This window comes from Condylostylus longicornis, unplaced genomic scaffold (genome assembly GCF_029603195.1).
Source record: "Condylostylus longicornis isolate FDR11 unplaced genomic scaffold, ASM2960319v2 ptg000232l, whole genome shotgun sequence".
Classification (NCBI taxonomy): Eukaryota; Metazoa; Arthropoda; class Insecta; order Diptera; family Dolichopodidae; genus Condylostylus; species Condylostylus longicornis.
The window spans coordinates 111,881-136,007 of NW_026578199.1; the positions used below are offsets into that span (position 1 = coordinate 111,881).

Consider the following 24,127-nt stretch of genomic DNA (forward strand, 5'->3'; position numbering starts at 1 on the left):
TTTTGCAAAGGCAGAAAGGCAGTGGCTTGCTTCCCCTTGCGCGGTATGCTATAGTTAAACTTTAGAAAAACAAAATGGCCGTTCAAATTTACCGTTATCTAAAGTCCTTTTTTTCCAAATTTTTGATGTCGTTTTTCTTCTAGACCCCAGACTGCAGAAGCTTGAAATTTTAGGAGCTTTTAGATATTAACAAATAGTTCATTTTGTTAGAAGAAAATTTTTTTCCATCTCCACCCCCTCTCAAGTTATCACCTCTTGAAATTCGTAAAATTTGAATTTTTGACACCTTATATTTTCGAAACCGCAAGCTTTTCCAAATTTTTATAAACGCAAAAAGCTAACGGTAAATTCCATGAAATTAAAAAGTATAATTATTTTTCTTAACTCACACAATTAACCCTTAAAATCGAGCATTGTGTTAACCCCTTTTTATATTAATTTTTGCTTTATTTCAAAGACTGCATATATTCATGATCCTAAATATATGCAATCCCAGAAATAGTTTTGTATATGAATGAAAATAATTTTAATAGTGTGATAGGTATACATAGACTGTATTTAAAAGCAGAATTTTCACTTGTTGAAGGGAAAAGTGCTACAATACAAACCATTGGTTTGACCCAACTTTATTATTATAATATATTTATACATACAATAATAAGCAAACTATAATATTTTGCAATAAATGTTACAAATCGATATAAACTAATGTCATACACAGTTTGTGGAATACTTTTTATGTTTTCTTTCGGTGGAAAAAATTTCCTCTAACGAACTGAACTACTTATGAATATCTAAATACTAAAATTTCAGACTTTTGAATGTTTATTGAATGTTAAGCTATCACTTAAAATATTATTAAATTTTACTTTTTGATTTCTATCTGTATGACTTCAGAAAATCTGACATGAAGCAAGCAATTTCACACAAGCGAATTTTATATAACTGTCCTATTAATACCTTGATTAATTGTATTTGGATACTGCTATTAATTGTATCAAATGCTTTTTTAATATCAGTGACAATTTCTGTTAGAATATAATTCTGTGCATAAGTTTAAAATAGCGATTTCTTCTCGATTTCTTCTTTTTTATTATTCTCATTATTATTTAAGTACTTGACCTATCCCAATTTTGAACAAACAATTAAAATATAAAAAACTAAATTTCAACACACTTATTTTTCAAGTTCATTAACTGAAATATTAAATTACATGAAAACGAAAACATGAAATTATTTTTTTCGTTCATTAAAATGGAAGGATCGTATTACAAAACGGCAAAATAAAAATTTGTTTCACAATTTCCTTTTCAAGTGCAAGAAACAAAATTTATTGCATTTGAAAAGAAGAATATTACGTAAATTATATTTTTTTTTCTTGTTTTAATAAATTAATGTTGCTATGCAAGAAATTGAACAAAAATCGATTTGATTTTTGAATACTTTTGTAATAAGATTTTAGAAAGTAAAAAGTTTAGTTTAAGATATGGTTTCATCGAGTTTGGTAATAAAAGGTTAAATAAAAGAACAAAATAAGTTCTTTTTATTTGTTTCATTTTCCTTAAATAAAATTAGTACTTAAAAAGTAACATACAAAACTTGCACGCTTGTACCTCAAGTTCGGCTGAACCGATTTTGATGAAATTTCATGCGTAAGTTTATTTCGGCTATGTCATGAATTTATCAACTTTTGGGATGTACCAGCCCTCGGGAACTGCTCTTTTTAGCGGGCCTGTTTTACATTTTTGATCGTTATGAAGAAAATATTCAACAGATTTTCTTGAAATTTCATACATAAGCTTCATTCCTCCGCAAAATCTCCTAACTTTTGGAAGAAATCAGACGTCAGCAACTGGACGTTTACTACGGACAAAATATACATTTTTGATTATATAAAGAGAAATAATCAACCGATTTCATTGAAATTTAGTATTTACATCCTCCTAAAACAATGAACATATAAATTTTTTGGAAAGATCAGGGCTCTGAAATTGATCTGAGGGCCGATTTTACATTTTTTACCATATCTACGGAACGAATTGATGGAATTTCTTGAAATTTGATATTAGATTTCTGGTTGTTGTCGAAACTAACTGGCGAGCATTTCATGGAACTCGAGTAGCACAAACGGAAACTCTTTATTAATTTTTCTAGGTATGTTAACTATAAGCATACTAATGACCTAAAAATTAGAAAGAAATATTTATCAGGCATTTTTATAAGAATAAATATCTTTCAGTTAACTAGGCGATACATATTTCGGTCGGTTATGTGCTGACAACATAAAATTTTTTCAACTTCAATCTCACGTATCAAAACATTAGCCGTAGGTGTATTTAGAGCTTTATAAACAATGGCCCATTCCATTTTGGAATTACCACCGTGCTTATTTAATTCAGAATAGTAGCAATAATTTTGAGCAGATGCTTTTGTCTTTTTTTCTCTGGATATATCTTTAAAATATTCTTTAATCTCCATATTTAAAATGTCTGTTTTGCATTTGAGTTCTAATTTATTGTATAAAATTTTTTTTCCGTTAACCTATCTATTGCTTAATTTTTTTTTTTTTCCGTTAACCACTTTTGCACTACTGTAACAATTAGAAATATGTAGCATTTAATTTTTTAACAAGAAGCTCATAGTCTGTTGAAAATTTTATTTCATTATAAATACTTTCCGAATTCTTGATTTCCAATAAACTATTTAACTTAACATAATTTATTATTTTGTGTTTCGAAACATTTTCCGATTCTTCCAAAAGATCAATTCCCGAACGCGAATTCAAAGCAGTCATGCTATCACCGGTATTATAGTAATTATCTAAATAATTAATATTATTACGCAATCTAATAAAAATGTGATCAACACAAGTACTTGTTTTTGCAGGTGGTGACTCTATAACGCGATATTATTTGTCGTTTCACCAGTGTTCTTTCCATTTTTAATTACTTACCACAAAATACGGATTTTCTAAACTAGTTGTATTTGCTACGTCTATAGTGTTCGAGAGAGATTTTTGTTCCATATTATCAAGCCTATTTTCGAGTACGTTTACATGTCTTTTCAATTTGCTATTTTCCCGTTTCCACACCAATATCTTGTGGACGTATGACTAGTGGACACGCTCTTTATATTCCATCAACTTGTAAACCATATCCCGATTTACTTTTTCAAGACCTTCTCTAGATTTAGCTTCTGGAATCAAATTTTCCTCTGGTCTAATGAATCCTGGCAATAAAGTACTAAGCGGAGATTTAGAATCCTAACTGTTAAGACGTGGTGCATTTTTAACACGTGAAGAGACACGGAAAGTACTGTTACCCCACGCACAAGATGTAGGTCAAGAGCTCAAGGGTTGCAAGATACCCCGCTATGGAGGAATTTCCAAGGAAAACTACAGAAGGTTATTTAGGAAGGTCTGAAGAAAACAACAAATGTAAAACCCCCAAAAGGAATATGAACAGCGTAATTTCATCAGGACCAATGATCAATTCGCGTATAAGCGATTTGGAAAACCTGTGTAAGGAGTTGAAAGTTGAGATCTGCAAATTTAACGTAGAAAATCGAAGAGTGCTGGGATAGCTGGATAGCAGTTCCAAATGGTACAAAGTAGACATGATCGTGTATGACAAAGATGAGGAATAATTGGTTAGAGAAACCGATTGGATTCTTAAAACCAAATAAAACCCAAAGCAGAGAAAAGCTAAGTGTTCGCCAAAAATGGAATCGGTACCAGGAAATGAATAACACTAAAGTAGAGAAATCCATACCAAGGAAAAATAATCAACTTAAAAAACATAAACCCCGTCAGGAAAAGTATATAATATAACTAATTACAATTAATAAGGATCCTCAAAGAGGAAAATATTAACGTGAAGGTAAACATACTAAACAATGATTAACTAAAAATAAATGTGGAAAAGTAAAATGAATATAGACACTCACCTAAAACTGTTAGGAAATATAATAAAATAGATTGACGAGGTAGTTAAGAAAATGGTCAGAAATCTACATCCATAATGTGAGCACCAGAATATTAAGTGTGAACTTATTCAAAGGGGATACGACTGCTTAGATGTCATAAATAAAGTTAAAGAAATAAATGAAAATAACGTCAATACTGTTAAGAAGTTGCTTTTTTTTCATGTTTTCCTTCGATTATAATGAGTAAAAGTTGAATCGTATAGAAGTAATGGGTCGATCCCATAATTGAAGATATTGGGGAAAGATTTGGACGTACTGGGTTATAGATGCTATAGGATAACTCATACTGGTAACCATTCAGGAGGAGGCAATTCTATTTTAATTAAGGAAACCCTAAAGTATAATGAAGAATCCAAAATCCCCGGCGGGTGCGGGTGCGAAAGACCCGCAGTAAGAATGCTTGTGGTAAGAGTACACTAAAATCCAGTACAAATCCAGTATGATATCCCTGAGGGATGGCAGAAATTGCACGAGGTATTTATTGCCAAAGACTAGGAGAAGTAAACTCCGAAATTAAACAAAATCAATGCAATGAACAAGACAAAAGGATTTTATACCCCAGGTTGTAAACCAGTAAATCTGCAAAATCCAAACTTCTCGGAGGCTGATGTCACGAATTCTGGGGGAGACCACTTATTGCATCAAACACCTACGGTCGACCCTTTTGAAAGAACACCTCGGGTCATGCGGGCACCACCATGTGTTAAAAGCAAAGAAACATGTCTTAAGGCGACAAACAGAAAAAAAACCAATATGGGTGCAGTTAATGAAATAAAAGATCCGAAAACTGATAACTGCCACTTAAATATAAGAATAAATGAGCTAGAAGCACTTTGTAAAGAATTAAAAAATGAAATCCTGTATCTCAGAAAGGAAAATAATAAGCGAAAATTGGAATTAAGCAGTGTAAACGCAATAGAAGAAAAAAATATGAAAAAAGTTACAGCAAACAAAGTGGCATAATGCACAGATGAGGAGGTTTTGGCTCGGGAAACCGATTAGATTCTCAAGGGAAAAATCAAAAAGCGAAGAGCATATATGAGACCTGAAATAAGTCCTGAGGACAAGGTCAACAAAATAGAAAAATCTGTGTAAATAAATGCACTACAAGAAAGATCAAACCCCTCATGTTATATTAAGCAATGTGAATGAATATCCAAAAATAAAGAAGATGCTCAAAGAATCCAAAATAAATTTTAGATTCAACATGATGAATAATAATCAACTTAAAATCGATGTTGATTAAGAACAAGATTACAGAGAATTAACAAAAAAATAAATGAATCTAAAGTGATGTCCTTCATGCCAATCTGAAGATATTAAAATGAGCGAAAAGAGGGGCTTTACAGTTCTGGAAGCCGCTTATAAAATTAGAAAGCAGAATATAGAAAACAAGATAACTATGATCCGACTTTCCCTCATCATGTTAATCTTATAAAATTCGTAGGACATAATTAAAATATACAAAATAGATGTACTTCAGCACGTAAAGATTAAAATTGAGTCATTAAGGACAAATAATGTAGAGGAATAATTTAGTTCCCTAGTGCAGAAGGTGTCAGAGATATGAACACACACAGAGGTTTTGCCAGCGCCTAGCTCAATGTATCAAGTGTGCTGGTCTTCATTTAACGATAAATTGTAGTAAGCAAAAAATCGAAACTCCAAAATGGTTAAATTTCTCTGAGGCACATCCCACGAATTACAGCAGTCGTATAGTTGCAGAGGAATTACAAAAAAGGAAAAATAACCTTAAATAAAGTTCGGTCAAACCAATGGTTTGTATTGTACCACTTTTTCCTTCAACAAGTGAAAATTCTGCTTTTAAATACAGTCTATGTATACCTATCACACTATTAAAATTATTTTCATTCATATACAAAACTATTTCTAAGATTGCATATATTTAGGATGAGCGATTTATGCAGTCTTTGAAATAAAGCAAAAATTAATTTAAAGAGGCGTTAACATAATGCTCGATTTTAAATATTAATTGCGTGAGGTAAGAAAAATAATTATATTTTTTAATGCCATAGAATTTTCCGTTAGTATTTTGGGTTTACAGAAATTTGAAAAAGCTTGCTGTTTCGGAAATATAAGGTGTCAAAAATTCAAATTTTACAAATTTCAAGAGGCGATAACTTGAAAGGGGGTGGAGATGGAAAAAAATTTTCTTCTAACAAAATGAACTATTTCTTAATATCTAAAAACTCCTAAAATTTCAAGCTTCTACAAGTTGGGGTCTAGAAGAAAAACGACATCAAAAATTTGGAAAAAAAGAACTTTAGATAACGGTAAATTTGAACGGCCATTTTGTTTTTCTAAAGTTTAACTATAGTATACCGCGCTAGGGCAAACAAGCCGCTGCCATTCTGCGTTTGCAAAATTTCAAAAATGCTTATGGTTTCATAGCAAAAAATAGTTAAAAAAGGTAATTTTTCAGGTTTTGGAGGGGTATAACTTCTAGAGGGGAGGAGATAGGTGAAAATTTTGTTCTACGGAAGTAAGTTTCTAGTAAAGCTCTATGTACGTATTGAATTTCAGCTTTCTATCTTCAAGGATGTAGAAGTTTTGTAAACAAAAAAAGTGTCCACGTACGGACGGACGGACGGACAGAGTGAAACTAATAAGCACTTTTTTTCAAAAAATTTTTGGAAAGTGTTAAAAACATAAACAAATAACAATAATACTAAAAAATACTCCCAAAACTCCAAAAACTCCAAAAACAACTACATTGAGTAAAAGAGTGTAAGAAATACAATATGCCCAAGTGGCGGGTGGTGAAACATATAACCATACTAAAGAACGAAGAAAATTACCACCCCAAAAAATGCTGAAAGCATTATAAATATAGTGCAAATGATGCGAAATATAATAAAAATTATGAAATTCAGAGAAATACTGATTATGATAAGCGAAAAGAGAAGAGCTAGATGCAGATGACAAAACTCATGAGATCTAGCAGATAAAACTTTACTCAATCGACTCACTCAGAATCTAAAACGAAAAATAAGAAAAATCAAGGAAGAGTCATTTGTAGTTATATTAAGAGTATGGTTGCAAAAAATATTGAAAAGCCATTCTCACATATCCCCCTCATTATGGGAACAGATGGCAAAGGGGCAATAGAAAATAAAGATAAGGCTGAAATATTTGCAAATTACCTTGAACAAATTTTTAGGCCAAATGACATACACTCAAATATAAACATTGCAATGCGAAATGTGAGAGCAGAAAACGTTACTGCTCCATTTGCACAAAGAGAAATAGTGGAAGAAATAAAAAGTTTAAAGTCAAGGAAAGCACCGGGTTATGATTTAATTACCTCTGAGATACTGAAATAATTACCAAAAAAGGGTTTAAAAGTGTTGACTTTTTTAATAAATTCTTCATTAAGGTTCAAATATGTACCTAATGCTTGGAAGCTGGCAGAAGTTATGATAATACCACAATCTTGTAAACCTTTAAATGAGACCAAGTCTTATAGATAAAATTCTCTGCTACCAATTTTGTCGAAACTTTTTGACTAAAAGTTATCACTAAAGGTTATAACTAAACAGAATGGAACTTATAATTGAGGTTATTAATTCCGAACCACTAATTTAGGTTTAGAGCAGGACATTCAACTACTGGTCAAATTTATAGCATTACAAATATTGATCAAACCCTAGAGAAAAAGCAAATTTGTGCAACAATTTTTAATGACCAAGGCTTTTGACAAGGTTTGGCACAAAGGATTAATATACAAATTAGAAAAAATATTAACCAAACAATATATGGATATTCTCTCTTCTTATTTAACCGACAAACTATTTAGAGTCAAACGGGAAGGGGACTATTCCATACTTAGAGTAATAAGAGCAGCTGTACTTCAGGGCTGTATTTTGTGTCAATACTATATCAACTCCTTACAACAGATGTGCCTCAAATAGTAAACACAATTGTGACTACATATGCTGACCAAGATGCTTGGACCAAGAAATCGAAAATAGATGTTAATGAAACCAAGTCTGCACAAGTAAATTTTACAAATAAAACCCTTGTAAACCACGTATTAATTTAAAAGGGTTAAATTTTGCGCAAGAAAATGCGGCAAAATATCTAGGAATGACACTGGATGTCAAGTTAAAATAGAAAGGACATCTTAAGAAGAAAAAAGCAGAATTAAAATTAAAATATAAGGACATATATTAGCTCCTAGGTCGCAAGTCAAGGTTACTGAATACATGTCCAGTGAATATAAGCGTTCCAGAATAGGGTTTTGTGGAATGTGGTGGATGCCCCTTGGTATGTGCGAAATGGAGATTTCCACAGAGATCTAAAAATTTCACAAGTAGTTGACGAAATTAACGAAAGGGAAGTGAGACTCGTCTGGAACAACATGTCAATTTAGAGGCCTCTCGGCTCCTTGTTATCAGGAATTCTCCTTGAAGGCTAAAGAGGACTTTGTCTTTTCATTTAGCGCAAAATGCGTTTCACCAAATCGGAGAGCGTTGAATCGGAGAGCGGATCTGTCAATCTATATTAAAGAAAATTTGATGGTTGGTGTAAAGGGACTAGTATCAGAATATAAGGAGAAGGTTTTTGTGGAAACCTTGGAATAATCATTTTTTTAAATATTCGTAACAATTTTCTAGAGAGTTGTTAGTAAGTGAAACGTTCGACCAACCAATACCCGATGAATATTCATTTAAACCAGAAAAACGCCGTCATTGAAGTTTAATTTAGTATAGTTTCAGTTTCCTCAGTTATTTCATTAATAAATTTGAAGTTGAATAATAAAGGGGGATGATATAAATAAATCTTTTTTGACAATTGGACGTTCATGTTCTGAGATATTGATCAAGATTTCTTTAGAAATGAAAATTATGTCTAGTAATCTGTCAAGAATATTGAAAATAAAGTTTATTTAAACTAAATCTAATGAAAATACCGCGTTTGTTATCAATGATTAAGTATCACCTAAATTAGATTTTACGAAAAATTTTTCATTGCTAACAATATTTTTTTCAATATTACCATTCTCGACATTTATATGTTACCAAGTAAAAGAGGTTAAGTTAAAATCACCAATAACCAAAAAAAAGTTATCAATTGAATTATTTTTATTGTATATTTCAGTATATTTTTTATAAATATCAATTGCACTATTGGGTAGAATGTAGCTAATAACATTGAATAAATTTCTGTTACAATTATATAATACATAAGTAGTTTTGGGATTAATATATTTTGAATACATTGTTTCATCAGCAAGCTTTAAAAAAATATACATGCATGCTTATGTATGTAAATATGTACTTGAAATTTTTGCACTTAATGTACTTATATTTTTTTTTAAATTTTTTTTAAACTTTTTTAACAGTATTTATTTATTTGTTATATATTGAAAAAATTAAATCAAAAATTTAAACAAAATAAAAAAAAAAAAGGGAATTTCAAAATAATTAAAAAAAAAAGAAAATATGACAACATCCGGGCAAGCATCGATCTAATCACCTTCTGGTTATCAGACTACCATGCTATACACCAGACTACGCGATACCTTGAATTTGCCTTTATAATACTTTATTTTATTCATATTTCGTACATTTTCCATCATATTTTACATTATATATATACGAGTATAGCTACTTTTCAGGTGCCAAAAAGTACGGGTACTTCTAGAAGGGCTAGAGAAATGGGACAAAAGGCATTAAACAGGTTTTTGCGGGTAGGATCCCAGAAAAAGTCTGACACTAGAACATTTTTAGTCCCAAAATAACTCCTATATTAAGATTTTCTGTAAAAATTTTTGGATATCAAAAGCGCGTTTTTCTTTTGCACTTTAATGTAAAATTTTTTACGTCTCAGTGAAAGTGAAACGTCGCAAAGCGAGGTATTAGTGTACATTCAAAATCATATATGTAAATATGTAATTAATTCTTAAAAATTATAGTAAAAATTGGTTTCCGTATTGCTCGAACGCTGGGTTTAGGAGTAGAAATACCCAAAACTCAGGCGCGTCTGATCCAGATTGAACGGCTTCTTGATCTACATCTGATCCCAAAGGGACTGCAGGGGAAGAGACCATGGCTAGATTAGTACCTATATAAATTAAAAACAAATATGAAATGTCCAATAATGCGATAGTGATATCTACCAAAGTGTCGGCAGAGGCCATGGCTGTCGGCAAGAGCTTGGCTAAATTTTCAAGATGTTCAGAGAAGTTACCAGTGTTAAAAAAATATCACTTAGCGAAATAAATGACCCTATGGGTTAAGTTAGAAGAAAACCATGGAGAACCTGTGTAAGGAGAGGTCTGAAAACTTAAGGCAGTTTCAAGTGGGACCGAGAAAGACAAAATATGTGTGACCGTGTGTGAAACACGGACTGAGATTATAGTAAGATTATCTGAATATAGACGATTAACTAAAGCTGTTAATCAAGCCAATGGGTCCATCCCGCAATGCCAGAGATGCTAGAGGTTCGGGCATACACAAAGATTTTTCCAAAAAGGGACTAAATGTGTTAAATCATATGACGCAGAGTTTAAAAAGAGAGATAATTTTCAGGCGAAGTGAAAAGTGGCTAAGGAATTACAAAAAAGAGAATGAAAAGAAATCGGCCTAAACGAGTTCGGGTTTATACTTTAAGAACAATTAATGCTTTCACATCAAATAAGGTAAAAAATGGTGTTACATACTCACATATGGCTTAGAAAATAGCAGAATATTTTTTGGATAAAACACCTAAACAACGCATGAATAATAAAACAATTGACAATAATGCAATGCAAAACCTAAATGAATTGGAGATAGCATAATGAAATTGATGCAAATAGATGCATTTATATATCAAGCCACCCCGAAGCGATTCCGAAATATGTCAGTAAATAAAATACGAATTAGTACGTGGAACGCTAATGACGTTCTAGTGAGAAAGCACGAATCGGAGGTTTTCTTAGGGCTAATAATATCGATGTACGTCTGTTGTCAGAAACGCACTTGAGGAAGGACTTTGATGTACTGAGTTATAGATGCTATAGGGCAACCCGCCCTTGTAAACATTCAAGAGGAGGTAGTGATCTTTTAATTAAGGAAACCATAAAGCATGATGAGGAATCCAAAATGGAGACTGAAGAAGTTCAACTTGTAGTGGTTAAAATTAAGTATTTATTAATCATCATGATGTATTATAAAAAAGGATGTTTCTGAGCATCTGCTATGTGCGAGGGGAAATAGATTCTTACTGGGAGGTGAATATAATACGAAATAAATGGATTGCGGCTCTAGATTGACGTTAACTAGAGGTAGAAAACTAAGGGAGGACATTCGGGAGTTGGCATGTTCTTATCATTCCACTGGCAATTCGAATTATTGGCCTACTGATACCAACTACTGATACAAACCTGATATAAAAACTGTATTGACAGTTTTGTATCTAAAAGGATTTCGCTAAATTTTTTGAATTTGGAAAATTACTTTAATTTGAATTTCCATCACTCTTCTGTTATACTAACCCTTAGTGGGAAAATAGCTAACAAACGGAACAAGCCCCATTAGTCAACGAAACCAAAGATTGGGTGTGCTTCAAATTAGGTATATAATTCTTAATGCCGAGCGACTAGAGATCAACCCGATTCTGAATTAGAGGGTAAACCAGATTCTTAATTGGTTAGTAAACTGATACAGAAAGCCGCCTGAAAAAATAGAAAACTCTCTGAGTTCAAAGCTGTATCAAATAATTATCCTAGGACTATAACTGATTTAATAGTACAAAAACGAAAGGCCAGACGTAAATGGCAAGAGTCTTATCGCTCAGACGATAAAATGATTGTGAATAGATTTTCTCAAACATCTAAAAGAACACTAGAAAATTTTAAATCATTATTATACGACAATTAAATAAAGGGCTTATCAGTTTTCATCAGTTTGTTTTTAGAACATAAACCATCTGTTCTAAAACTCTCAGTTTGGTTTTAGAACATAAACGAGAAAAAAAATAGAGTTGACCTTGTCAACTCTGTGATACCCGTACAAATTTGTTATCCTATGTGCGAATAACTAATGTGCCATAACTATCTATGGGGCAGACTATGACTATAAGTTGCCGTATTACCATATTAATTTATGCAAAATTTCAGTACTATGTGTTTTTCAAACTATTATTGAAGTTGCATAGCAGGTACCAGAAGGAGCCAAGTAATTTCAACGACTTTTATGAGACACATTGGCCCTACTAATATATTCGTTTGTGTGAAATTTCAATACCATAGCTTTAATAGTTTCTGAAATATAGTCAAATGACTTTTGAAGTTGTATGGCAGATACCAGAAGGAGCCAAGTAATTTCAACAACTTTTAGGAGACACATTGGCCATACTAATATATTCGTTTGTGTGAAATTTCAATACCATAGCTTTAATAGTTTCCGAAATATAGTCAAATGACTTTTGAAGTTGTATGACAGGTACCAGAAGGAGCCAAGTAATTTCGACAACTTTTATGAGACACATTGGCCCTACTTATATATTCGTTTGTGTGAAATTTCAATACCACAACTTTTATAGTTTCTGAGATATAGCCAAATAAATTTTGAAGTTGTATGGCAGCTACCCGAACCAGTACCCCGATCACGTCAAATTTAAATAGGGTTCTGGCACTTACTACAATAAATCATTTGTGAAAATTTGGTGAACTTAGCTCAATTAGTTTTTGAGTTATCGTTCGAACGGACGGATGGACGGACAGACAAAGCTAAATCAACTCAGAATTTGACGCTGATAAAAAACATATACTTGAGTCTATATCTAACACCGTTATTTCTTAGCGTTACAAACGGTAAGGCAAATTTAGTATACCCTTCGAACATACGTTCGTACGGGTATAAACATGCAACAATTAACCAAGTACGCAGAATATCAAATATTGTAGAAAAGGTGTTAGAAGAAAGACAAATATGTTCGACAATATTTTTCTGGACGTGGCGCAGGCGTTCGATAAGGTTTCGCACGATGGTTTTTTATTTAAATTTAAGAAATTGATACCCCCGCATTTCGTTGAGTTACTTGAATCATGTTTATCTGACAGACTCTTTCGTATCAAACAGGACGAAGAGTGGAGTATTCTGCGCCCAGCAAGATTGGGCAGTATTTGGGGTTTTTTTCTATCATATGAAGAAAAGTATTTAATTGTTTTTGAATCCACATTTGTACCAATTGTGATATTATTTTAAGAATGAAGGAAATAAAGATATACGTGATTTTCCAGATTTAGCGGGTGTACTGTGGCTACATTTACCTACAGGAAAATTACAAGAAAACAGTAACAATATCAGTAAATGAACGAATACAGGGGGAATACAGCAAAATAAAAGTAAATCTGTACATGTGAATTTCACAAACAAAAATTTAGTAAATCAACCACTTTGAATTTGAATAGTGTAAAAGAATCAATCCGAAACCCAGCGAAATACCTGAGTATGGCTTTGGATGTCAACCTCAGATGAAAACAACATGTGAAGAAGAAAGAAATAGAATTAGAAAACAATTATAGAGAAAACTATAGGCTCCTAAGTCGGGAGTCTGGATTGCTAACATACTATACGGTGGTGATACATAACCAAATGATAAAGCCTATATGGAGGTATGGCTTGCAAATATGGGATTGTGCCAAGCAGACACACATTAAATAAATACAAGCTTTCTAGAACAAGGTCCATGGTAACATTATGGGTGCTCCCTGGCATACGCGTAATAGTGACATTCATACGAAACTGTGTGTCCCATAAATAAGTGAGGAAATAAGGAACTGAGCTATGAAACATAGAGCACGTTTGAAGAAACATGTAAGTGTCGAAGTTCCCCGACTTAGCCCGGAAGCCCTCTTGGGACAAAAAGACTGAAGCGAACGAGACCTCTCGAATTAGCCTAAAGTGATGTAGCAGCACATCCGCGTCTTCCTTCACAGAATGTAAACACAAAGCATTGTTAGAGCAACACTAATGGTTAGTCGTTTGATTAGTTTCAATTTGGCGGAAATTCCAGCGTAGCGCGCCTGATTAATTAGTATACAATTTTTTCAGACATAAAATTAAAAAAAAATAAGAGTATTTTTAAGTTTACTAGAACAATAAGAGCACCATTAAAATAAATATGTTTAAAAGTTTACAAAAATGTTTACATAATACACTATTTTACATAGTACTTATTTATTAAAAACTGCCGTCTCCTTGGCTATAGGCAATATTATCATGATATATCTTAATTTTGTAATAATTTCTAGTGATATATTACACACTTTTCAATACGAGAATAAACTGCTAATTGTCTATATTATAAAGATTTGACTTAACGTGAAATTCCGATATTTCTGACTTAAAAACCATTTAATTTATATTATTTCTTACCTTCTCTTGAAGTGATTCCTTGATTTAAAATTGGAGCCACTATTAAATCTTCTCCAATCGAAAATTCATCATTTAAGTTAACACAAGCCAAATCGCTAGGATCCAGCATCCACAAAGGGCGTACTAATGGTGTACCTTCATTTATTGAATCTATCGAGTATTTTTTCAGAAGCGGAATAACACTTTTTTGCCTTATAGCAGTCAGTTCTTTTGAAATATTTGTAACCGTTCTGTTATTGTACTCAGATGGTAAATGCGCAAATTGAACAACTGGTAGGAAAATAATTAGTTGAAGCCAGCGGATATATAATTCTTGTGAGGGTAGTGAGGCTTGTTCAAAAGAATTCGAATTAATAAATTTTTGATTATTATAAGGTAACAAAAAATCACCACCCACGGAGCCTGGTATTATAAAAGGAAATCCTAATATACCGTACAGAAGAATATAAATCATTAATTCTTGTAAACCTGAAATAACAAGTTTTTTTATAGTACTAATTTCAAAATGTAATAGTGTCATCAAATACTTTCCCAGGACGAGTTTAAAGGAGGAATGCTTAGAAAGGTTGGTGGCTTAGGTGTGAACGACGCCGTTGAAATTCCGATAAACCCTATTTGCTCTAAATTTTGTATAAAGGCTTCAAAGTATGAATCTGGACTAACCAGTGGTTTTCGACATTGGTAGTAATATGGAAAGTTGTAAGCAGAACCCAAATCGAGATAAAAATAGTCTACATGATAATTTTCCTTGATTTGCTTTAATTTTTGAAAAATCCACGACACTGTTACATTATTTGTAATATCCAACACAGCAGCACTTAACATGCTTTTATATTTTGTTAAAGCTGGAACGGTTCTCTTGCTACTACGTTCGAATACCAATAATTTGTTCTGCACCAAATATTTAAAATTAGAGCTTTCAGTACTAACAAAAGGTTGTATAGTGAAAACAATTTTAAATCCACGTCTATGTAATATATCAATGACGTTTTTCAAATTCTGAAACCTGCTTTGATGAACGGTAAGATCTCCAATGTTTTGTTGCCAAAATTCATTCACCAGAATGTGACCAAGTTTCATGTAACCCATTTGAATAATGTTCTCTGAATAATTGTAAATGATGGTTTCATTTAATATGCTTGCTTTTTGTTTTGTGGGAATTTTCCATATCGGTTCTTCTATTACAGAATGTAAAACTTTGATATTGGGTTCTTTCAAATTTTTCCAAAGGTTTTGTTGAGTCATAATACGATGCAAACCCTTAATATCATCTGATTTAGTGCATACTTTATAAGACAATTGAGGCATTTTAGTAGCTCTGTTAACGAAAGCGAAATCATCATTCATAGCTCGAAAACAAATTAAATTTGACGTTTTGTTTACGGATATGTGCAAAGGAACTTTATTCTCAATACTAATAGCAACTCCAAGTGAATTTATAAAGTATCTTTTAATACCATTACCAAAAATACTCAACTTTGTGTCTCCACTTATCAAAGGTTGAAATGTAAAATTGTCATTATTTAGGTGCAAAAACAAATTTTTGGTTTTAGAAGCGCCAAACCAAATCCCATTATTTCTTGATAATTCGTAACAATCTGTTGGCAAAATTTTTTCTGAAAGAGCAATCCATTTAATGTAGTAACAATTAGCAGTGTTCTCAATTTTATGGTAAAGTGCGAGTTTGGCAACATCTTCCCATTCCAAGCACAAGCCAGAGTAAATCTCAGTTATTTTGGACTCATTTTTGCACTCAAAAAATTTTTTCGGAAAAGGAATCCCAAATCCCAGTTGACCACGCAGAATTTCTTCGTTTAAATAATTGTAAAACTTAAAATACCTCTCATTTTTATTTAACAAAGCACCTTCAAAAGTAAAATATGTAAAATTTTTAGAATGATATGTTGTATAAGAATACGTTACCTACAAATAATAAATATTATTAAAATGTTAATTATAAAAAGTAATTTAAAGCGAAAATACAAAGCATGTTATAAAGCTGAATAGTAAAAATATAACTGTTTTGATTTTAAGGTCCTTAATTTTTTCTGGTCTATGTACTTTGTGAAGCGAGAAATGCTAAAATAAAAAATATTACGCTACAATAAAATTATCATGAATCACACCAACTTTGACTTTATTATGCATCTTTCCTTGTTAAGCATTTAATGTAATCCTCAAGCGTTAACATGTAAAAATAGTATTTACTGATGTACATAAATATATCTGAAACGAGACGAATTAATAAAATTGTATGGCATTTAATGATTATGATGTACGAGTATGAGATTCGTGTAAATCATATTCAAATTGGTGTACTTAAAAATATTCATATGTGCTTGCATGTAGTTTTGAAATTATTCTCGTTTCTACAAGATTTTCACCTCTTCGCAAAAGTTTAATCTTATAAAAATACAGTTTTTATTGCTTTAAAAATTTTACAAAAAGTTGTGTATGAGATATTTTGTTTTTTTTTCTTCAAAAACACACCAGTAATATATATACATATATACGTTAGATATGTTTTTTTTCTGAACAAATAATAAAATAAAACGCAAAATAAGAAGAGGTCTTAAAAATAGTTAAAAAAAAGTAACAAAAATTTTCGAGAAATTCCGAGTTTTTTAGAAAACCTTTTAAAAATAAAACCAAAATTCTGATATTGACGTGCTTTATCTCAAAAACTATGGCTCAAATTAAATTAATTGTAAATCGAAAATAAAGAATAATCAATCGCCTGTGAAATAAGGTCCCTAATGTTAATCCATCATGCATGGTTCCAAAAATATAAAAATTTATTTATGGAGGAAAAATATTGTACCCTTTTTTTTCAGCAGGCTGAAGCTCGAAAACGACTATATCGAAAGTTGATCAAAGAATCTCTGAAATTATTTGCCACCTTATGCGAAACACCCTATATAAAACAAAGTTTTATGACAAAATTGATTCACAGAATTAGAACAAACCGTTAGGGAAATGCATATAGAATACGATTTCTATGCAAAAGATCTCAGGTTCAAACCCTGTAAAATGCGAATTGAAAAATGAAAATGAATTCTTTTTAGCACTTTTCCAAAAAATTTTTGAAAAAAGTGCTTATTAGTTTCACTCTGTCCGTCCGTCCGTCCGTCCGTCCGTCCGTCCATCCGTCTGTCCGTGTGTCTGTTTACAAAACTTCTACATTCTTAAAGATAGAAAGCTGAAATTTAATATGTACATAGATCTTTACTAGAAACTTATTTTTGTAGAACAAAATTTTTACCTATCTCCCCTCCTCCAGAATTTATACCCCCCCAAAACCCTAAAAATGGCCTATTTTAAATATTTGTTGCAATGAAACCATAAGCTTTTTTGCAATTTTGCAAACGCAGAAAGGCAGTGGCTTGCTTCCCCTACCGCGGTATACTATAGTTAAACTTTAGAAAAACAAAATGGCCGTTCAAATTTAACGTTATCTACAGTCCTTTTTTTCCAAATTTTTGATGTCGTTTTTCTTCTAGACCCCAGCCTGTAGAAGCTTGAAATTTTAGGGGCTTTTAGACAAGTAGTTCATTTCTTTAGAAGAAAATTTTTTTCCATCTCCACCCCCTCTCAAGTTATGGCCTCTTGAAATTTGTGTATAAATATATGCAATGCTAGAAATAGTTTCGTTTATAAATGAAAATAATTTTAATAGTGTGGTGGATATACATAGACTGTTTTTAAAAGCAGTATTTTCACTTGTTGAAGGGAAAAGTGCTACAATACAAATCATTGGTTTGACCCAACTTTATTTATTGATAATTCTATTTTATTCACATTTAAAATGAAAATGAAAAAGCTTTACCCTTAAAATCGATATTAGCGAGATTCCACAGCTAAATTTTTTGTTAAAAATACCCTATTTGTAAAATCTTAATGTAATAAAAATAATATATTTTCTTATTAAATTATGTATTAATAAAAATATCTTGTCCAGAAATTTAATGTACACTTATGTTTTGCTTACTAACACATTTTGCAGCAAATCGCGGAAAGAATTCGAAAGTAAATTCGTACGTGCATAATTATAAAATATAAAAGAATATAAAAGAAAAAGAAATATAAAATAATGTTGATTTTATTAACCTCAAAAAATTTTTCAAAAAAGTTTTTAATTTGTATTTTAACTCATATTTGCAGAACTTAATTTACAGTATTCATATTATCAAAAATAAATACAAATATCTCCCATCAGGAGAGGGCGGAGAAGGGGAGGGCGGATGAAAAAAAGTTACAAAAGTTTTACGTACATTACCTATGTATGTAAATAATATAGAAATAACTTTTTTCTTAGGCGTATGAAAAGAAAAAGCGGGAATTTTATTTCTGTAACTTATTCCAGTACAAGGTGGCAGAAATGGTGTATCCATATTATAAAAGCGAAGCAATTTTAAAAATAAAATTTGACTATTAAAATAAAAAAAAATTATTTGTATATAATTTGAAAAAGACAAATAATTTTAACAAAAAAGTAAAAATTTGTAATTAGTAACATTGTCATTACATTTATTGTAATATGAACTATGAATTTTTTATTTCAATTTTGTTTTGAAAATTTGAAATATACATATATTTCTTCGTGAAATTTATTTCTTCGTTCTTAGACGTGAAATCAGCTCGAAACTCAAGCTGCGTTTTTAAAAGTTTAAAAACGACGTTTATCTATTAAATTTCAAATCATTATTAACATTTCAATTCAAGGAAGCGACTTGATTGAAGCCGGCTTCAGGTTAAGTAACGTTTATATAGATAATAATAAGCTTTAAGCAGCCACATAAACGGGGTAAATACATATTACTACATCATATTGTGTATCTACTTTGAATAGGTAAGTACTGTATAAAAAAATATGAAATTTAACATTTATAACTATTACTTTCATACATTTGAATGTTTTTACCTAACTTTTATGAAATGAAAAATAAAATACGAAATAAAAATTTTGTTATTATCCAAATAAAAATAACAAAATTTTTACCTAACTTAATTTAATTTTATTTCAGTTCAATGTTTTTGATACACTCGTTTGTTTACAATATTTTGTTTCTTTCTTGCCTACACACCTCTTATTACCATTTATTTCTAAAGAAAAATGGAATATTTTAAGAATTTGGAAGCAAAATCCAAACAAAAACTAACGGAATGGAACGAGTCGAACTACTTATTAATAGATATACTTTGATTTGAAGTCAGGAAATATAATTGTAGCAGACTTATTCAATTTATAAAATCAGCGAAGCAATATAGTTCGTTTTTTAAAATTTTTTTAATTTCGGTTGTTGGGTCTGAATTGAAGGAAGGAAATTAAGACCCAACAACCGAATAAGTATATTCTTGTAAGTATCGTTCAGTTTCCTAAAACTATAATCAAAAGTAAATGAAAATTTATTCTTTATTTGTTAACTAATTTTTTTTATTTTTTTTTAAAAATAATAAAAACTAAATGCATAAAACTTTAAGTTATATAAATCAGACAAAAATAATTAACAAAATCAATTTCGACTTTTTTTCTCGTTGTACAACACTGATCGGTTGCACATGAACACACAATACGACCGTCAAAATTGTACGATACAACAAAACCGATAAAATATGCTAGATAATGAAATACTATAAGTATTAACAGCTTCAAACTGAAATTTTAGCGTATATTTGCGATTTTTAAACAAGTCATTTATATAGTGTTATATATAAATGTATTGATGTCTCCGTCATGGATCATTTCACACCAACTACAATGAGTATGGCCGTACCGGCAACCTGATATAATTTTAAATTTTCCTTCCTACATTAAATTAATTATTTATGTGATATAAACATTAATGTCTCAATTTTATTTCAATATTTTCGAATATAATATTCAGTGCGATCCACACTAGATGCTTCTAGTGGGTAATATTACATCTTCACATGTATAAATGTATTTGTAAATATGTATGCATGAATGTTACTAATATTTTTTTTTTTTTTTTTTTTTTTTTACCGAGAGGAAGGGGGAAAAATCTCGACAGACACTGCCAGACGAAAAGCAGTAGTGTGGAACTTTATTCCACTAAAAAACACCCTCCTCAAAATAAACTATAAAACTAGTCGAAAACGACTAACCATTAATTTTGCTCTAACCTTTTTGATTATTTACAAACCTTTTATCTGGCACAATAGCGTACTAAGTACTCATTGTTCCAGATAAAAAACTCTAAACTAACTCGAGAGGTCTCGTACGTTTAAGTCTCCTAACAAAGTTTTGATTGTCAACCAATCGAGCCGCCTCGATATTGACATGATTGGATAAACGCATTTTATGATTGGCTGCTTGCTTTTTAATTTCGTCTGTGACACTTAGGATCGTGAGATCCCTGTGTATATCGGCATTACGGACATACCAAGGGGCGTTTACAATGTCCCGTAATACTCTATTTTGCAATCTTTGTATGAGTCTGCGCAGCGCAGCCCCATAACTGAATACCGTAAGCCCAGACAGGCTCAAATATTTGATTATATATCAAAACTTTGTTGTATATTGTCAATTTGGAACGCCTCCCCAAAAGCCATTCGAACTTCCTGTATTCCTCCTCTAGTTGAGATCTCTATTTCTTTATGTGCTCCTTCCATCTGAGCTTCGCGTCCAACGTCATTCCCAAATACTTCGCCGTGTTTGCGGACGGAATCAAGACGCCATTTATTCGAACCGAAAATAAATTGTCAATTTTCCTATTAGTGAAATTTACGTGTACTGATTTCACCTCGTTAAGTTTTATATTCTACTTTAACCTCGTTAAGTTTTATTCTACTTTAACCTCGTTAAGTTTTATATTTCACTTTCTAGTCCATTTTGAGATCTCATCACTGGCCCTTTGCAATTTTTGTGTAGATTCATTTCATTTCGTCCTATTGCGATAACTGCTGTATCGTCAGCAAATGTAGCTGTTGTCACTCCTTCCGATTCAGGAATATCACACGTGTATAGCAAGTATAGTATCGGGCCCAATATACTCGCCTGTGGTACCACCGACTTGATATCCCTAAGCGAAGAGTACTCCTCTTCCTGTTTAACTCGAAATACCCTATTAGTCAGGTAAGATTCGAGCAGGTCAATATACTGCCTTGATAGTAATCGCCTAAGTTTTTTTATTAATCCACAATGCCAAACCTTATCGAAGGCCTGGGCTACGTCCAAAAATATGTTAGAACATATTGTTTTTTCTTCCTGTGAATTTTCTATTAGGTCAGTTATTCTATGAATCTGATCTATGGTTGAGTGGTTGCGGCGAAAACCAAATTGATGATTCGGGATTAACCTTTTACTTTCAATTATAGGCTGGAGTCTTCTCAATAAAAGTTTCTCTAGCAGTTTTGAAATCATAGGCAACAATGAGATTGGTCTATAAGAAGTCGCCTTGTCTTTAGGCTTGCCAGGTTTGTGTAGCATGATTATCTTTGCAACTTTCCAAATTTCAGGCACCTAATTGAACCTTATACACGCATTTATTAGGCGCGTAAGCATCGGTATAGCCCTTTTGGGTAATTCTTTCAAATATCGGCCGTTATTAGGTCAAATCCTGGGGCCTTTTTAAGTTTAAGAGTCCTGATTTCTTCTATGACCTCTCTTTCCTTGACAATTGGAATAGTCACGCTATCCCCAACAAAAGCAGATTCCTCATTATCATCCACGCCCTGGCTGTCATGCGGGCAGAATATATCGGCCAAATGATCCGCAAACGCATTTGTCTTGTCCTTGTCAGTTTTTGCCCACGTTCCATCTTTGTTTTTAATAGGAGCGAGATGTTTGATAGGTTGCTTCATTTTCTTTGTTGCCCTCCACAGTGAGTAATTGGTTTTCTCACACGCCGTCAAATTTTGAACATAATCAGCAACCGAATCATCTTTGCATTTTCTAATACAGCGTCTTAGTTGCTGCGATTCATGATTATATCTGGTTTTGTCAGCAGGATCACGCGTTTGCTGCCATCTTTTTCTCGCCCGCCTGCTTCGTTTTACTTTTGCTAGTATATGTGGGGGATAGTTAATGCCCCCCCTCCTAATAACGTTAATTTTGGAACTACTCCAAGCCGCATTTTGAATAATTTTAGTAAAGTTTTCGGCCTCCTCATCTATGTGCTGGGTCGTTCTTATTCTTTTCCTTAGATCTATTTGTCGTTCAATCTCTAAGCGAAATCTTGACCAATCTGTAGTTCCATTTGTCAGCGCAGGTTTCGCTCTTTTCATAACTATATTTTCCTTAAGTACAAGAATAACCACCGAATGATCGGAGTCAAGATCGTAGTTATCATGTACCTCGATGAAATTTTTCGCAATCCGTTTCGTTATGAAGAAATCTATTAAATCTGGACACTTATTAACATTGCTTGGCCAATACGTTGGCTTCGCAGTAGAATGAAAAAGGCACCCCGTGCCGCCAATTGCTGTCCTAAGTTCTCTTCCTCTAGTTGAAGTATGCCTTGAACCCCAATCAGTGTGCTTGGCGTTAAAGTCACCCCCCAATATAAATCTATCGCCCAGGTCTGTCAGAACGCATTGAAACATTTCTGCCGTAATTTTAAATCTAGGGTGACAATATAATGCAGCCACTCTAAATTTCTGCTTAGTCCAAGTGATCTGAACCGCTGTCATTTGCATTCCCTCGATTTGCATCTGGTGCAGATCGCAATGCACCACATTTTATATTTCCAGGATGGTTCGAGTTGTAAATTCTATAACCTGGAAACCGAATCCTGCTTCTTAAGATCATATGTGTTTCAGTTACGAGGCACACGTCTATATTCCGTGTATGCAGAAAACTTCAAGCATGTCCTTTTATTTGCAATACCATTGCAATTCCATGTTGCTATTTTAAAATTACCTCGTGCCATCATTTACCAGGTCTTTTGGTATTCGATTTTTCCCTTCGCTCTCTAAAATACTCAATCTCTGAGAGATTTTGTCCATCATATCTAGCATGTTCTGCATCATATTTTGCATTTTATACAAAACATTCACGTCACTGGCCCTTGTTTTATTGCTCGTGCCACCGTCATCAGTTTTCGTTTGGAGAACGTCCTTATATGTTACATCCTTTGAGACTATTCTCGAGGTGAATTTCCTCGGTGGCCGTTCAGAATTCTTCAGGTTGTTGTTGCTGCTCAAATTTCTACGTTTTTGCAGTTCCTTAGCTACAAGGCATTCCCTATAGTCTGCTGGGTGGGCCTCCAAGCAATTGGAACACTCTGATGTTAAGTGCCTGCCTGCACATTTAACACAATTCGGTTCTCTCTGGCAAAATTTTTGTGTATGGCCATACCTTTGACACCTTTTACACTGCGGAATGGTCCTGTCCTTTCGAAGTGCCTCTATCCTAACTTTCATCCTGTTTATGTAATCGATTTCATAAATTTTTTTCATCTCTTCTTCATTTGAGAATGTTAACATAAACAGCGGTAGAGGCACCATAATGTTTTTCCCATTTTCTTTCATTTTTTTAATTTTATTGGTTACATCTAAGATCTTGTAACCCCTAGAGCTTAGGTCTTCCTTTATATCTTCCAGTTTACAACTGGGTTGAAGACCTCTTAACATGAATGTTCGGTAGTCCACCTTCTATATTTCTATTCTTTTCTAAAATCCGCACATCAGATGTAGGTGGTGAACGCCGGGTTTTCGCGTTCCTCCTGAACGGATTAATCAAATGCAATAAATGGCTCTCCCCAGAATCCGTAGAGCCGACCTCCGAAGAGGGT

General features: G+C 32.4%; 1 protein-coding gene across 4 annotated transcripts in view; it reads right to left on the reverse strand.

The window, feature by feature from the left end:
- LOC129616506 (SITS-binding protein) overlaps window positions 1-24,127 on the reverse strand; it is a 90,767-nt gene that overhangs the window by 35,126 nt on the left and 31,514 nt on the right. For all 4 annotated transcript variants that reach the window (XM_055532160.1, XM_055532159.1, XM_055532158.1 and 1 more), the window contains exons 2-5: window positions 16,503-16,598; window positions 16,356-16,451; window positions 14,900-16,295; window positions 14,373-14,840 (exon numbers count right to left, since the gene is read on the reverse strand). In XM_055532160.1, coding sequence (XP_055388135.1) covers window positions 14,373-14,840; window positions 14,900-16,295; window positions 16,356-16,451; window positions 16,503-16,520 — 1,978 coding nt within the window. In that variant the 5' untranslated portion in view covers window positions 16,521-16,598. The remainder of the gene's footprint in view (window positions 1-14,372; window positions 14,841-14,899; window positions 16,296-16,355; window positions 16,452-16,502; window positions 16,599-24,127) is intronic.